General features: G+C 30.1%; 1 protein-coding gene across 8 annotated transcripts in view; it reads right to left on the bottom strand.

Annotated features, from left to right (window-relative positions):
• The window catches only part of LOC145329090 (fasciclin-3-like), a 243,259-nt gene that overhangs the window by 52,237 nt on the left and 173,349 nt on the right, over positions 1–17,673 (bottom strand). For all 8 annotated transcript variants that reach the window (XM_080173112.1, XM_080173117.1, XM_080173113.1 and 5 more), the window contains exons 7-8: positions 15,271–15,351; positions 14,566–14,670 (exon numbers count right to left, since the gene is read on the bottom strand). In XM_080173112.1, coding sequence (XP_080029238.1) covers positions 14,566–14,670; positions 15,271–15,351 — 186 coding nt within the window. The remainder of the gene's footprint in view (positions 1–14,565; positions 14,671–15,270; positions 15,352–17,673) is intronic.

The following is a 17,673-nucleotide window of genomic DNA, read 5'->3' as shown; positions in this document are numbered from 1 at the left end:
GATATATTATGTCAGTATATTATATAAGAAAATATTTTGTAATTTTCTCTTCAATTAATAAGATGATTTCAAGAAGCGAAACTTCTTTTTAGAGGTGATTTTTTCTCTATATCTCACTTAGCTATTTAAGAACTTCTTGTATTATTTGTAAAATAGGGATGGATAATTAATGAAAAATAAATGAATAAGAATAGATGTGTAACCCAGACAACTACCTAGTCTGCTAACAAATTACTTGCTTCTCTTTTGTAGCGACTTGGATGTGTTATTATTTCCGACTCTATTGGCTTATATATTCAAAACCATTGAAAGTCGGCACAGGGTCTCAACCCCGTAGACATACAGTTATTTAACCCCTGCCCCCTCCATTCTTTGATTTTAATAATGAATTACTATAGGATTATTTCTAAATTAACAATTCTAAATATGTAATAAATTTCCCCCCTAGAATTATTAGACCAGGGAGTTAGGGATTAAGAGATATAAGTTTTCCGGAATTGTAATGTAGGGAGTAGATTTGAAATCTGCATCAAATTTTAAGGATTTTTTATAAAATTCGTTTTTTGTATAATTCTTTATCAAAAAGCGGAAATATAAATTAAGTTAATTAATTTTGGCATCTGTGATTGGTGGATTTAAAAAATCTGCGCTCTGATTGGATGTCGTACATCATTCAACCAATTAGAGCGCAGGTAGTTTAAAATCCACCTATCCTATTGGTCAAAATTAATTAACTTAAAATGTATTTTCGCTTTTAGATAAAGAATTTTACAAAAAACGAATTTTATAAAAAATCCTTAAAATTTGATGCAGATTTCAAATCTACTCCCTACATTAAAATTCCGGAAAACTTATATCTCTTATTAGGGATGGGGTAATGAATCATAAACTATTAAACACCCCCTTTTGAACAACATTTTGTGTGTGGAATTCTGCATTTGTTATTTTAAATATTTTAGGGGGGGGGCATAGCCCCTTCCCTCCCTGTATTATCCATACTAATAATTGTCTCTTAAGATCTCAGAAACAGATAATTAATCTTAAAAACAAGAATATTTGTGTCTGCATGTATGAATCAAAATAAGTTTTCTGGGTAAATAATTTCTTTTAGGACAACTTTAGATTCCATTAAGAATTTTTATTTTAAAATAAAGGCAGTGTTCAAATATTAAAACTGACGTCACCGAAACTGTCCCAATTTTGTATAACTTTTGCGGAACAAGTTCCAATTACGTCATATTTTTCTTTCCCGAAAAAGAGAAGGGGGAAAGAAAAAAAGGGAAGGGGGGAAGAAAAAAGAGATGGGAGAAAAGGGGGTTTTCCCCATCTCTTTTGAAGAGATTTTCTTCCCCCCCTCCCTTTTTCGGGAAAGAAAAATATGACGTAATTGGAACTTGTTCCGCAAAAGTTATACAAAATTGGGACAGTTTCGGTGACGTCATTAAAACTTTGTATGTCTCTTCTACTATTTGTTTTTGGGAACAAAGGTCCATTTAACTGCACATACTTTGTTATAATGTTCATTTCCCTGTGTTTAATTTGAGAGGTTTTAACTAGAATATTAAGATGTTCATACAATACAGATAATATGTTAATTGAATTATTAGCATATCTAAGGATTATTAAATTAAAAATATCTTTGTCTAAAATGATTTACTGTTTGTTACACTAGTCCCCAAAGTTTTATAATAACGTTTTATTATTCGTTGGCTTAAAAACTTTGGGATCTTCAAGTGAATTTTGATTGGTTGATTAATTTAATTGAGTGTTTCGAACTTTTCAACCACTAATTTTAATATACAGAAGGGGTAATTTGTGTATAATCATAGGGGATGTACATCAATTCATCGGCCATTGTCTTATCCCTTTATATCCCTGATTACATTATCTTTTTAGCGTAATTTTGGATTATCAAATCAGAAAAATCTTTGTATAAAATGTTCTCTTTAATTTTCAGTTCTATTTTCATCAAGAAACATAAAACACTTTATATTATTGCGCTAAATTCTGGTTTTTTTCCTCTCAATTTTGTATAAACAGCATAATTTGAAAACTAAACATAAACCCACTTCTAATTAAACTTAGAAGATGGATTTTCTTATCTTCATATTTTAACTTATTAAAGAAGATATATATTGTTTGCTGCCAATTTTTTTTAGAAATTGTAATTTTAAAGTAACAGAAAGTATGGAAACTTCCCTTAAAGTGCCTTTTTAAGCACTAACCCCCTACTTTATTATGACATAAATTGAAAGAGAACCGTTGTTTTAGTTGAGGTTAGGTTACGTTTGACCCCCAAGTGTTAAGGCATCGCAGGTATTTTTTAGCATGGTTCTAGTCCACAGGAGACATACATTAGAGGGGGTTTCAGTGGTCAATGAACACTTTGAGTAAACCACTAAAAATAATTTCATATAAGGCTTTATCGTCAGAAATATAATAATCTTATTTCACAAATGGATCTATTTAAAAAGAGAAATCAAATCATTTAAAGGAAAATTAAATGACCAAAAGAATAGAAATGTTAACAAGATCAATTATATTCATTAACAATAAGTAGCGCAGCAATAACAAGCTTACAAGATTTTAAAAAGTGAATAATCAATTAGGGTATAAAATCCGTCCATGATAAAGAACAATATATTAAACTTTTAAATGATTCGTCTGATCAGGGTTGGTTGGTCCATCGAATCTATGTCAAACCACGTCAAAACTGAAGAAGTTTAAATTTTGTTCATTATTAGACCTTAATATTAAGAGTAAGGGGAATGCCTTAGACCAAAACAAGCACAAATTATTACAATGCACAGTTAGAAATTTAGACAAAGGTCATGCAATCAAAGATATCAGAGGTTTCTGTCTGTCTGTGAATCTATCTGTCTACCTATCTATATAACCAGCAGGAGTATAAATATAATAAATCTTGTGAGAGCTTATAAATCCAAATGAAAAGATTTAGTTATCTTCCCCACCCTCCATAGACAGATGCAGTGTGAATTCACGTCCGCATCAAATTATTAAAAAAGCAATGAATTTATTATTACTTGGAACGTGAAACAGACTATCATGTTCTCTAATAAAGTGAAACTTGTAGCGGGCTAAAATAACGATTAACCTCCCCCCCCCCTACAGAATAAACGAACTGACCAAAAAATGACAGGGGAAAACACAACCTAAATTGTAATAATATAATGTCCACTTTTATTCTTTTTTATCCTATCTTGTGTTCAATGTAATCATCTAACATCCTTTAAAATAAAACATTATTTTATTTTTGTCTTTATTACTTTAACCTTAAAACTGAATCATAGTTGAGATAAAAATTATTGTTTTTCTGAATAATTTAAGATAATAATCTACAAACATATCCCTGTATAGTAAGAAAAGAACAAATGAACTTAAAGATGGATGTGGAATAAATTTTTCATAAATATCATATATGTATGTTTATACAATAATTTTTTTTTATATATTTTATTATATGAAGTAGTAAGGTTGTTTTGTCTGAAGCTTAAGATCTCAATAATTAATAACCGATTGGGTTCTCTATTACAGGTAATTTTCATAGAGGTGTTTTATTTCATATTCAAGTCTTGGGATGGTTGTGAGCTGTTTTTTAACCCCTCTTTGCCCCCTCGAAAAAAGAGCCTCTATATGATAGGGGTGCAGCCGATGGTTAAAAATAAAAAGGTAATGAATGATATTTTTTTCCTTTTTCATTAAAAAAAGGATTAAATTTATCTTTAAACGTATTTTAATTTAGAAATTAAATACAAATATTCCAAATTGAAAATTTAATTAATTTTTTTTCCAAATATAAAAAGATGAATAATATGATCGTTAAATTCTAATAATATCCATATTCATATTTTAGTATCTTTAAAAATAAAAATAATTTGCCTCTATTTTTAATTTATATTGTATTATTTTCTTTGTTGATAACATTTCCAGTAGCATATATGGTACATTAAAATGGTAGTTTTTTATTTATTTTTTAGCTACCCTGCGGTACTACCCTGTTCTCAAATCAGAGTTTCGGATCCGGATCCGCGTATTTTTAAGTCCAAGGATCCGGATTTTTGACTCAAAAAAATGCGGGAAAAATGGAAAAATCTACCTAAATTTATATAAAATCTCAGACATTCTCTTGATGAGAGCCAATCTTTAAGGTTTAGGTTCAGACTTGAAAATTAAAAGTATTTTTGACTTCGAATTAAAGAATAAATTTGTTTTGAAAAATTTGGTGATTTTATTTTTATTGTCAGAAATCCGGAACCGGATCCTGTAGGATCCGGATCCGCACTAACCAAATTTTGAGGATCCGGATCCGCATACAATCAATGCGGATCCGAAACTCTGCTCAAAATAACCTAACCTGTCGATAATATCCGACAAAGGGAAAAGTTTGAAGACAAAAATCTTCAGATTTATCCTTTTATGTTTGTTAAATTTTGGCAGGAATTGTTCTTAATTCTTTTATGTTCCATGATTTTTAGGAAATAAAACAGGGATTTGAAGGGATAAGACAATGTCCGATAGATTAAGGTACATGATACACAAAATTAACCCTTCAGCAGATTGCAATTAGTGGTTGAAAAGTTTGGACACTCAACTTAATGAACCAACCGATCATAACTCATTAAAAGTCCCTTAAGCTGTTGAGGCAAATAATAAGACTTTGGGGGACAAGTGTAATAAACAGCCTAATGTCTCCTTCCTCCCTGAAATAAAACTAAGTCTGAGAAGTTGTGAAGATTTGCTTGGCAAGCAGCTGTGCCAAAATCAACGCTGGCAACAGGGATCTCAAGGGATAAGACAATGGACGATGATTGATAGTTATGAGAAACAAAATTACCCCTTCGTTATACTAAAATTTAAAACGTCAAGATTTCATAAAGGGTCCCAAATGATTTAAACATAAATCTATTATTGAATACCATTGTTTCATTTAAAATATCTAATCAGTTTCTTAATTAATAACAATTGTAGCATGCTTTTGCTAAAAACTTTGTCTGCTAAGCCATAATATTTTATTATCAACCTCCCCTCCCCCCCCCCCCCCTAAATGTAATTAACAAGTTATACAATAATTCACGTTTTGCCAATAAAATAGAAAAATTTTAAAATCAATAACAGACTTTTATTTGGTTTAAAGAATAAAGGATCATTTTAAAGAAACCATAAGTAACTACCGTTGACAATCCTATATAAAGCTTCTCTAAAAAGTAAAGCCTAGTGGACCAGCCGTTTATGTAATCTTTAAGAAAGGTATTTTTTAATCATTTAGTAATAGAATGAATAGTTTTGATTGTTTAAAAGTACGAAATATTCAAAAATTTCTCCTTTCAAAATGAGAATATAACTAGAAGTTACCACAACTTAACCCTGCACTTAACAAAGCCATATGGTATTGGCCCTATATATGATTAGTTCTATGGATATAGGATATACGTGGATATATTGCCAAAATTGTCATCAATTTAGCTTGCTAATTGGTCAGTTCTTTCATCCAGTAAGGATGAGGGGTATTTTTATTTTAGCCAGCTCCGAGCTTCATTTTATCAGAGTATAAGAAAATCTGGTGCAACATCCAAGTAATAATATATGGATTCTTAGTTCTGACCATATTCATTTTTATTGAATTTAAGTCTAGAGTGTCTGTCATTAGTAAAACAAGGATGACAACATCCATAAAAGCTAAGCTGTAGATATTTAGTTGGATAGATAGATAGATAGAACATCTATCTATCTATCAAAATCTTTTAATTGCTCCACATGATGAAGCCTTTTGCAATAGCACCAGGGACATGACAAAGGATAATAAATTAATCTTCAATCTTAGTCTCAAGCATAAATTTATGCTTTTAGTAACTTTCAATTATTTGGGGGGAAAAGGAGTGTAGAATAAATTAAGAGCCATTGTCCATTATCTACCTGAGAAATCTCTTTTCTCCCTCCATCCTGACCGTGATTTCTTTAATTAAGTTTAATTGAAATAAATCTTTTCTCTCCTCGATAACGACTTTTTTAAAGCGTAGCATCTCTTGAATCATTAGAAAAAAGTTATCATAATAAAGAATTTATATATATTTTTGCAAAAAACTTTCCATTAGAAATTTACAATAATTTCTTTATTGAGAACAATTGCAGCAAGTATTGTAATATGATTAGCTGTACAGAAAAGCATTTTGTCTCAATGATGCTCATTTTATATTTATATTCTAATTGTTTATAAAATATAAGCTCCGCTTTTTGTATAAATCTCATTTTTGCTTTAAAGTAAATTAGTCTAAGAGGCGTTTTTTTGTGAGGGAGATTATCCCCCCCAATGACACTACTGGATTTTTTTTCATTCCTGGGTGAGTGTATAATTTTCCTATATTATTAAGTAGCAGGATACTAATATGTGTGTCAGTTTATGATACTTAAGACCTTTAAAACAGCTGGACTAAATGGCTCAAAATTTTGTTAAGATATATGACTTTCAATAAATTTACAGTAGAAGTTACAGCAATCTTACCCTAATCGGTAAATGAATCTTACCCTCATAACCCTTTCATTGCCCTTCTCTTCCTTGTAACCTTTGCATGATATTTCATAGACAACATAGGGAATTTTGCAGCGATGCATTTTTGTAGATGGTCCTGTTTTAGGTTTGGTTAACCCTTGTGTCCGCAGCATACAAATAGATGCACAAAAACTTGGAAATATGCCTTTATACAAAACAGCCAATTTCATATATGTATTAGCTAAATGACTGACAAACCATATTTTGGACTTTTTTTGGACCTTCTGTAGATTACAATTAGTGGCTGAAATATTTGGAAACTCAACTTAATGAACCAACCAATCAAAATTCAGTTCTCAAAGTTGGTGAGCCAACGAAAAAAAAAATGTTATTATAAAACTTTGGTGACTAGTGTAACAAACCCCACCCTGCCTTGTCAACCCCCCGAAACCCTTGATTCTCCTTATGTTACTACCCTCAAATAAAAAAGCTTGGATGTCCATGGGTGATGGGAAGACACCCCAGCTAAAGTTTTGACCTAAATCTTTGGTTGTTTTATTTGTAAACTATTTGGAACACATCAAAAACTAATGCATCTGGGTGACATATTAGTTAGAATTATGTCTGTGTTTGTCAGGAAAGGAGGGATGGAGTCGTTTTTTCATAACTTATTTTTTTATTGGGGGGGGGGGGGGGAGGGGGCATAGACATAGATTACCTTTTACCTTTCAAACCCCAATTTAACCCTCGTAATTTTTAAACCCCCCTTAAACCCTCTTCAAAATAAAAAGTTTGGACGGTTAGGGGGAGGGGGGGGGGGAGCTTACTTTACACTAATCTCACTTTATTTAGATAATTTAATCTTCCATCGTCCTATCCTTACTCCATGTTTATTTTAGATAGGCCAAACTTTTAGCCCATTGCAAATTTTTCTTGGCTCTTTGAAAATTCAAAAACATACCTAAAAGATTAAAATATATATTAGTTTTTTTTTACACATTTTCCAGTATGCCTTGGAAACCGATTAATATCCGTTGGATTAGAACCGGTTCTCAGCCATACTGAAAAATCATGTATAGTATTTTCCACGAATATTAAAATAATACCTAATCAAAAAAATTTAACAAATTTTGTTAGCCCGGGCCTTCAGCCACTCGGGGTTAACAAAACTAGTCGTATTTTTCATTTAAATATCCGCAGAAAGCTGTCTATAATAAATAATAGCCGATAAATAATTGTTTTTAATCCTTCTATAAAAGTAACAGGATATTTTTCTGTCTGTTCCAATGGATCTCTATAAGTGCTGGATCGATATGGTTCTCCTTTACAGTGAAGCTTTTTATAGGTCCAGATTTAAAATTATTTTGGGGTAGGGTACCTTTTCATGAAAATTGATAGTGGGGACGACCTTACTACTCCTTCAATTCCATAAATGTCCCTAGAGGCCTATAGCTAGGGGTATAGCTGCTAGAATTGTAGAAATATCATTTTATAAATCAATAAAAGTAATATTTTCTCGGAGGGGATAGAAATATGATTAAAAATTCATCTTATTTTTCTCTTTTACGACGAATTTATAAATAATATATGAGATAAAAGTAGGTTATTACATGTAGTAAAGTTTATTATACCAGTGGCTGCTCCCCTTTAGGTCTCTATAAGTAAAAAGTGTTAAAGACATAAAATTCAATTTAAAATTGAAGGATTTTTTTTAAAGATGGTTAAAAAAATCCGTCAAAATAAAGAGTTGATTTAATGTCTAATACAAATCCTCTAAAAAACAATGTCTTATATAAAGATTAAAATCAAGACTTAATAATCTTATTTTAAGTAGCTTTATATTCCAAATTATGATGTCTTTTTGTTTATAAAGTAGAAAAGCTACTATTTATTTTGGTTTAACCGTATTATGTTTGGCATTTACTCGCTAAAAGATCAAAGAAAATACCTTTCAGATATAAATTAAGAAGATAGAATGTATTTTTTTACTTGGGCTGTTTATTACACTAGTCCCTAAAGTTTTTGAACATCTATGAGGACTTTTAATGAATTTTGAGTGATTGGTTCATTAAGTTAAGTGTCCAAAAGTTTCAACATTTATTTATCGCTCATTGGTTTATCCCCTTAAATGCCTGATTTTAAAATTGGTTAAAACATTCCTCCCGCCGAACTAGCAACCATAAACAAATCATCCTTGTTTATTAAAACTCTAAGCATTATATTATCATTAACGTTAATGCTATGATTATTACACATTTAAATTATGTGTTTAATAACATAATAAGTTTTACAGGGGTGTATTTACTTTCAAAAAATTTCAGATCATGGAAGGAAAACAGAGTTTCGTCGTATTTTTACAGTAGCTTCTCCTATTTCTAACCCCCTGAGGGGGGCTTTAACAATGTGGGGCCATTTACCTAACCTACCCTATCAAAAGGTACTGTGAAAATAAGGCGAAACCCGCTTCTTCGTTTTCTTTATATGATCCCAATTTTCTTATAAAAATGTTAGAACAATCTTATGCAAAGTTTTAATTTGATAGGACAATTCATTTTTAAAAAAAAAGAAAAAATAGAATATATACAACCCTGTTAAAATTCGTAATAATTTGACAACAATGTATTATGATTTAAACCATGAAAATTGCAATATTTTGTCTGTCTGTCTGTCCGTCTGTCTATAAATAAAGACAAATAAAGTCTAGATTAACGTAATGAATAAGGATAAATATTGCAATTTTTCCGTCGGTCTGTCTGTCTGTCTGAATTAGGACGTATTATAGACAGATTTCCGCAGATATTAAAATAAATTAAAACCCGTTTTGATTTAAGGCCAGGACTAACAAAACTGGTATCAATTTTATGATTTTTATTTTATTATTCCTGGAAAATTGTCTATAATACGATACAATACATGTTTTTTTTTCAGTATGGCTTAGAATTGGTTCTAATCCATTAATCGATTTCTACGTCAAACTGGAAAAATGTAAAATTTAAAATAGTAATGGACAATGACATATACAGATTTTAATTTAGATCGACTTTAAAAGTAGCTTCTGCCAAAATATTATATACTGGTTATTATCTATCAATCATATTATTTTAACCTTATCTACCAAATAACGCAATTCTAATAATGACTTTGTCATTATTTGTTTATTAGAAAACTTGTCTTTTTCCCAACTATAACGGAGCAATTTGATAGAAAGGCTTTTTTTGCGCGATAGCGCAAAAAAATCAAGGAATTTAAAGAAGGTGTTTCATTATTGTGTATAATATTTTGGTAATATGTAATATTGTAGGTAGTTATTTTCTGAAAACATTCCATCAAGTTTTTAAGTTTAATTAAAAATACAAACTGACTAAAATAAAACATTAATATGACTAAAGTGCTAATATGCAGGGATCGAAAGGGATAAGACAATGGCCGATAAATTGATGTACGTACATCCCCAATGATGATACACAAAATTACCCCATCTGTAGATTATAAGTAGTAATTGAAACGTTTGGACATTCAACTAAATAAACCAACTAATCAAAATTCAATATTAGTCCCAAAACATGTTGAGCCAACGATCATAAGAAATCAGCATTATAAAACTTTGGGGACTAGGGGCTAATTTGAGAGAAATATGACTAATCAATCATTCATACTATTGTATAATATTGTCTGTATTGTAAAAACATAGCAAATATATAAAAGTTAACCAAGCGCTAAGCAAATGTCTACCAAAAAAACAAATTTGTCAAATTTTTCAAACTTCATTCATTGTCAAACAATTATAGTGTGCAAAAAAATTATCTGCGCCTACTTCCTTATATAAAAGCCTTTATCTTTTCTGCTGTCTAAAATTTGTTTAGTTCTGACAATTTCAGCATTTGTATGGTTTTAGTTTATTTTTTCGGCGCCTTCCCATCTCCTTCAAATTCTTAGCCTCTAAATAATAAGAGCAATTTTAAATGCTCTGACATAAACATAAAATACCATTTACATCATTAAGTTTTCAAAAATATGTCACTTTTTTTTTTAAAGAAAAGTTGCAAAAATCACATTAATATATGTAATTTGTTATGTCTTTTGATAGTTTAAAGAGTGTGTAATTCTTTATAAATAATGCATATATGTTTTTATACTTTGCTGCTCTTTAGGAATTTAAAGGGATGAGACAATGGCCGATATATAGATGTACATCCCTAATGTTAATGCACAAAATTACTCCTTCTGTAGATTACAATTTGTGGTTGAAACGTTTTAGACACTCATTTTAATTAACCAAGCAATCAAAATCAATTAAATGTCTTAAAGTTGTTAAACCAACGAATAAAGAAACGTTTTTAATCAAACTTTGGGGACTAGTTTAATAAACAGCCCATTGTCCCCTCTCTTGTCCATTGTCCCATTGTCTCTGGATTATAAATATTAGAATAAGTATGACCTAAAATGTCCAAAAATAAAATATGTGTAATTCAATAACTATAAAAGGTACAGATATGATTTACACCCTTTTGGAAAGCTATGGCAATAAACTTTTACTTTATAATAGACTTTTTCAGTATCTATACTGTTTCTTAGCAGTATTCTTAACATGATAGTTCTAAACTGCACATAATTTTTTTTATTTTTCAATATACTCATATTTTATGATGTATAAATACTTAAATTAAATTCAAAACGGCGGTAGCTGTAAGAAGCTAGGCTTAATCTACATATTTTAATGTATATTTCTTATTAATAACTTATTTACATATATCAAAACTTATATTTCTTGGATAAATTGATAATTAAGTTTTTTTGAAATAATTAATTTCTCCGCTTTTCATAAAGGTTTATTTCTTGGCTCTCATAAATCATTTTTAACTTTAACTGTATAATACTTTTTTCTCTCAAATCTATTGTAAATTCTAATATATTCTTTTTTTGCCTTTAAACTAAACTTTTGCTTTATCTCTGATTGAAATCAAGGAATTGCATATAGTTGTTCAACCATGTAATTACATATATACAATTTAAACTTCTTCATAGTTAGTTAAGATAGTTGGTTAGATAGTGTTAGATTATAAAATAGATGCATTGAAAGATAGAGAAATAGATTATGAATTATGTAATTAAATTAATAGATAGATAGATGGGTAGGTAGATGTATGGATAAACTGCCAGAAAATGGATGGATGGAATGATGTAAAAATAGACAGATATATAGATGGGTTGACATACAGATAGATAGATGGGTAAATAAGACAGACAGATTTATGGATAGACAGACAGAAAGATATATAGATAAGTAGACTTACAGATACATAGGCATACAGATGTATTGATATACAGACAGACAGATCTGTTGATGAATATACAGACAAATGTATAGATAAATAGACATACAGATATATAGATTAGTGGCTTACAGATACATAGACATACAGATGTATTGATATACAGACAGACAGATCTGTAGATGAATATACAGACTGTAGACATATGTATAGATAAATAGACAGATATATAGATTAATAGACGAGTAGATGTATGGATACTAATAGATAGACAGACAGATATAATAATGGATAAATGTAGATAGATACCCAATTGCATAAATAAAGGCTTAGATAGATAGATAGTTATATTGGGGAATCAAATACAGAACCTAATTGTCATTACCCCTATAGAAACACACACACACACACACACATATATCAGAAGTTCATATGGCACATAACAAAGCAAAATCTTGGCGACTTTATAACTAAAAGTTACCATATAATACTGATAAATTCAGTTTAGCTAAACATTAGCCATAAGATAACTTTTTAGTGCTTCATTATTCTTCAAAAATCGCCTTTTAAAGTAAAACTATAACATAATATTATAACCTTTAATATTTTAGACAAAAAATGTACTAAAAACTTCTAATAAAAAATAAACCCATTTAACTTTTTTGACATCAACTCTTTTTATTCATTGATAATTAGGACTATTATTTTATGTTTGTACAATATAGATAATATAAGCCAAATATTTTAGCCAAAATAATTAGTATTAATTAAAATCTTCTTGCTTTTGATTGTTAGAAAAGTTAAAGGCGAAAAGTTTAGCTTTAGATCCATTGTCACCTTAAATGCATAGAAAAAGGGCTGTTTATTACACTAGTTCCAAAAGTCTTATATTGATGATTTCTTATTCGTTGGCTTAACAACTTTGAGGACTTTAGATAATTTTGATTCGTTGTATCATTAAGCTGAGTGCCCAATTGTAGTCTACAGATGGGGTAATTTAATGAATCATTATTGGGGATGTACATCAATTTATCGGCCATTGTCTTATCCCTTTAGATCCCTAAGGATTAATTGAGGATACCCACCGAAAATTCTAAGGTTTTGAATGGACACCTTGTTAGACCAATCATTGTACTTGACTTTTAATTATCATTAATTAAGGTCAGCTAGAGAACTCAGAGAAATGGCATCCGAAAAAAAAACTATTTGTCAACCTCAAAGGTAGTAATATTTTAAGAAGATTATAACCATTAAAGTTTTTTCTGAATATTGGGAAACTTTCAGGCAAAATATATTTTCTTCAGGTGTTAGTTCCCTGTATATGGGTCAAAGACCCTGTTTTTTCTTGTTTTTTTCCTAGAATGTATTTCTATAAAACTGTAAAAATATCCTTAAAACTCAATTATTAGAGTGTGTGTTTAATAATATCCCTAAAATGGCTTGTGCTTTCAGGAAAGGCCATTACAAATTAAGGAATTGTTTTGTGCTATTTTTCCTAATGAGCAGCCCCATAACGAATACTTCAAAGATCCTAAAGCAAACCAGTTAATTTTGCTAAAAAATAATATTGTCTGTTTTGTAAAAACCTAGGTAATTTTCTAGGTATTTATTTCTTTTCTTTGTTTTAACTTTTATTAATTTTTGGTTTTAATATACTTACTTTAATGGTTCTATTATAAATATGAATTTAAGGATCTATTAAATGTAATAATCAAACGCTAATGATATATATTTCTTATGCTTCAGTTAGTATTATGTAGCAAAACTAGGTCAATTATGTCCATAAGAAGCAAACAATAATAATGAAACTTTTTAAAGTTATAAGATAATTGACAATAAATTGATGTACATCCAGAATTATGATAAAACTCTTGGTAGAAGAGCTTGGACACTGCTAGTTTATATCAACCAATCAAGATTAAATCAAATTCCTAAAGTTTGAAAGCAAAAAACTTTGGGTACCAATATGAATCAGAATCCAATGCCCCCCAACCTTCCCCACACCCCCTCTGTTCATAATTCAATAAGGACCAACAGACTGACCAAATCGACAACTTGTAAGTAGCTTCGCTACTACAGCAACATCTAATTATTATTCTATCTATGTTCATATTTAAATTTATGTGTAAGATATACATAAAGTTTGAAAATAACTATGGCAGAAATTGTTTTGACCGAAAAAACGCTTTCTTGCTACTTATTGGCGGAAAAGTTTGTATCCTAAGATAGAAACAGCTGAAAGTGTCATGTGTGACGTCATAAAAATACGTCTGAAAGAAAGGATGAGAGAAGTGGGAAAGAGAACCTCTATAAAAGAGATGAATAATAAACGTATTTTTAAAGACTTTTAGTAAAAAATCTTTGAAAATATGATGTTTAAAATATTATTAAGGAAGCTAAAATCATTTTTCATTTTTCTTAAGCTTACTAAATATGGATACCAATTTATCTTTTTAAACGCGGAGCTTTTCTTTAATTAGGGTCCGTCCGTGATTTGAAGAGGTTAGAATGTCCTATCGATTTGAAACTTTGCATGATAATCCTATAAAAATTAGATACGGAAAACGTAGCAACTCTATAATCTTTACCAGAAAGTCCATATGTCTATTTAAGACATGGTGAATTTTTTTATATTATCATCATATTCATCTGATTTTTGGAATACTGATCCTATTACAACAAGGTACAAAGTTATGAGCGAAGCATATCTATAATCAAGTCCTTAAAATGTAAGTATGTCAAAAATCTTAAAATTGAGATAGATAGATGGACGGATAGACTTACCTCGCTGTTAGCCACACAAGCCAGAGTCTTTCCATTGTCCTTCTTGGTAGGCTTGACAGACACAACTTGGAAGTGTCCATCGCCTTCCTCTCCAGAATCGACAACCTAGATAGATGGACATAGTCTATAGATAGACATAATATAAAAAGATGAATAGATAGATTAATATTTTTACAGATACAACTGGAAGTGTCCATCGCCTTCCTCTCCAGAATCTACAACCTAGATAGATGGACATAGTCTATAGATAGACATCATATAAACAGATAATTATTATATATGGAAGAATTGATTTATTTACTTGAATTACAGAAGGAAGGACAAACAGACAGACACACGAGCACTTATAAATGTGGATATCTTTTTATATAGTTTGTGACCATTGCTATCTAAATTTTGCCTTATTTAGTGTTCAGTTCAGCATTACAGAAAAACAGAAGGAAGGACATAAAGACAGACAAACATACAGACAGACATTAAAAACAAAGAAAGACTAAGAAATGTGGATATTTCTGATATAATTTTGCCTCTTTTTGTGTGTAGTTCACCGTTACAGATTTTATATTTTTCATTTTATATAGATTTGAGACAATTGTCATCTAAACCCTGGATACTTAATGTGTATAGACTTTAAGACAGAGCTGGATCTTTAAATCATTTTAGTGGTGAGCCAGATGCAATGATAACAAAAGGACATGTAAGTACCTTGATACCAGTGGCGGGGACACCATCCATGGTCCAGGAGAAGCTAGGGACAGGGTCACCTCCCTCGACAGTGCATCTTACCTGAAAAATTATTATTAATTATGATGATAATTTGATTGACAAAATTAACCCTTTTGTAGATTAATTATTGGTTGAAAATCCAATGTCCTCTCTCTCCCTGTATATTATGTAACAAATAGTATTACAGAACAAAAAACAAAAAAATTTTCCTATGAACTATCGCTGTATCAAAAAATTAACCGTTATTGACAAACAAACTAAACCTAACCTAATTTTCTCTAATGCAGTCTCAAATTTCATTAATCATTAAATATCCATGACTTTTATATCAATTAGGCGTTCATACAAATTGGCAGATTTTTAAATTTTTTTAAAGATTTTTATTTCTTCGAATATCTATTATTTATTGTATAATAAAAAAGGTAAAAAGGTCTAACTATCTTTTAAAAAAACTAAATAACATATTTTACTTTTTTAAAATGTGAAGTATTATTAAAACACATTATTTATCTTTTTCGCTTCAGTAGAGGTAAATTGTATTAATTTTCAAGCTTTGTCTTATTATATTTGCTTTATTTTTTAAATACTTAAAATCATTATTATTCAATCTATCTATCTATCTATCTGTTTGTCGATTTGTTTTTTCTTGTCTATCTGTATACCTGTATGTCTATAGCACTGTTATTTATATGTACATATGTTTTTTTGTCTATTATTTTGTCTATCTGTCTGTCTATCTTTATAAGTGACTGGTTATCTTTCCGAATATCTGTATGTCTGTAACAAGGGGGGGGGGGGGAAGTTTTGACACATTTGCGTAAACCTGGCACCTAGGCTTTATCTTTGGACTGAGAGGATAGGTTATTAATGATAAAATCATTCTTATATGATGAATTTCACGAAGTTTTAAGATTTTTTGGATAGGCCTCCAGGTTCCAAGGCTCCAGGCCTCCAGGTGGTCTCTGTACAGGTAAAAATGAAAAAAAAAAAAATTTTTTAAAGTTACAAATCAACTTATAAAACAAAATATGCATCTTTTTTCTTCAAATATGTAAATAATATTAAAAAAGATGCATATTTTGTTTTATAAGTTGACCTGTAACTTTGAAAAAAAAATTTTTTTTTCATTTTTACCTGTACAGAGACCACCTGGAGGCCTGGAGCTCCGGAACCTGGAGCCTGGAGCTCCGGAACCTGGAGGCCTATCCAAAAAATCTTAAAACTTCGTGAAATTCATCATATAAGAATGATTTTATCACTAATAACCTATCCTCTCAGTCCAAAGATAAAGCCTAGGTGCCAGGTTTACGCAAATGTGTCAAAACTCCCACCCCCCCCCCTTAATCAAGGCAGAAAAATAGCCTTAAACCATCTCAAGTCTTAAATCTAGAAAAGCATCAGAAAAAAAACATTCTCCTTTATATAATAGGATCTATCTATCTGACAATCTATCAATTAATATAAATCTATCCATCTACAAAGCAAATAAAATCCACCGGCTTCAAGCCCAGCGAACCGTAACGTCACGAAAGCGAGCGACAGAAAGACATGGCATAGTTTTACACAAAAAATAGTATAAATCGACGAGATCCTAAATTGGAGTTAGTGTTTTTGTATATTAAAGAATAGTATGACGAAGGTATAAACACCGCAGGGTTGATGCTCGTATGGGCTAGGAGATGTAGGGAGTTCGATGGTCAAAAATAGTTTTTGGTGATGGTTACTTTAAATCTTTTAAGATTCACTATTTATTTATCAGAATCCTCTACCCTGTTCTAAATTAGAGAAAGGAGTCAGTCTTATATAGCCATTGGTTAGTTTGTAATTGAAGCTTTAACAATTAAATTGGACATGTTTCTTTTATAAACAGATTTTGAATTTTATAGATAGAAAAAAGAAGGTGTACCTCTGAAAACATATACCTAAATTTTAAAAATGCCCTTTAGGTAAATAGATAGATCATGATGAATCAATAAAAAAAGAAAGTTATAGTATTTCTCTATGGAAAGTAATGTAATTTATAACCTCCATTATTTAGAGGAAGCTAAACCATAAAGTTTGAGAAAATCTGATCATAAATCAAGGAGCTAGAAATTTGATATCTATCTTTCTATCCTCTTGCTATCTAGCTATCTTGAAATATAAGAAATTTCAGCATAAATTAGGAGTTTCAAAATTCGATTCTCAGGGATCTAAAGGGATAAGACAATGGGCGATAAATTGATGTACATCCCCAATTATAATACAAAAATTACCAATTCTGTAGATTAAAATTAGTAGTGAAACCTAAAAAGACACTAAACTTATTGAATCAGCCTATCAAAATTCCATAAAGTCCCCAATATTGTTAAACTAACGAATAAGAAAACGTTTGTATAAAAT

This window comes from Acartia tonsa, chromosome 9 (assembly GCF_053477335.1).
Source record: "Acartia tonsa isolate MP-2025a chromosome 9, ASM5347733v1, whole genome shotgun sequence".
Classification (NCBI taxonomy): Eukaryota; Metazoa; Arthropoda; class Copepoda; order Calanoida; family Acartiidae; genus Acartia; species Acartia tonsa.
Note: the sequence above shows the minus strand (reverse complement) of the source record. Positions and strands in the feature narration are given on the sequence as shown.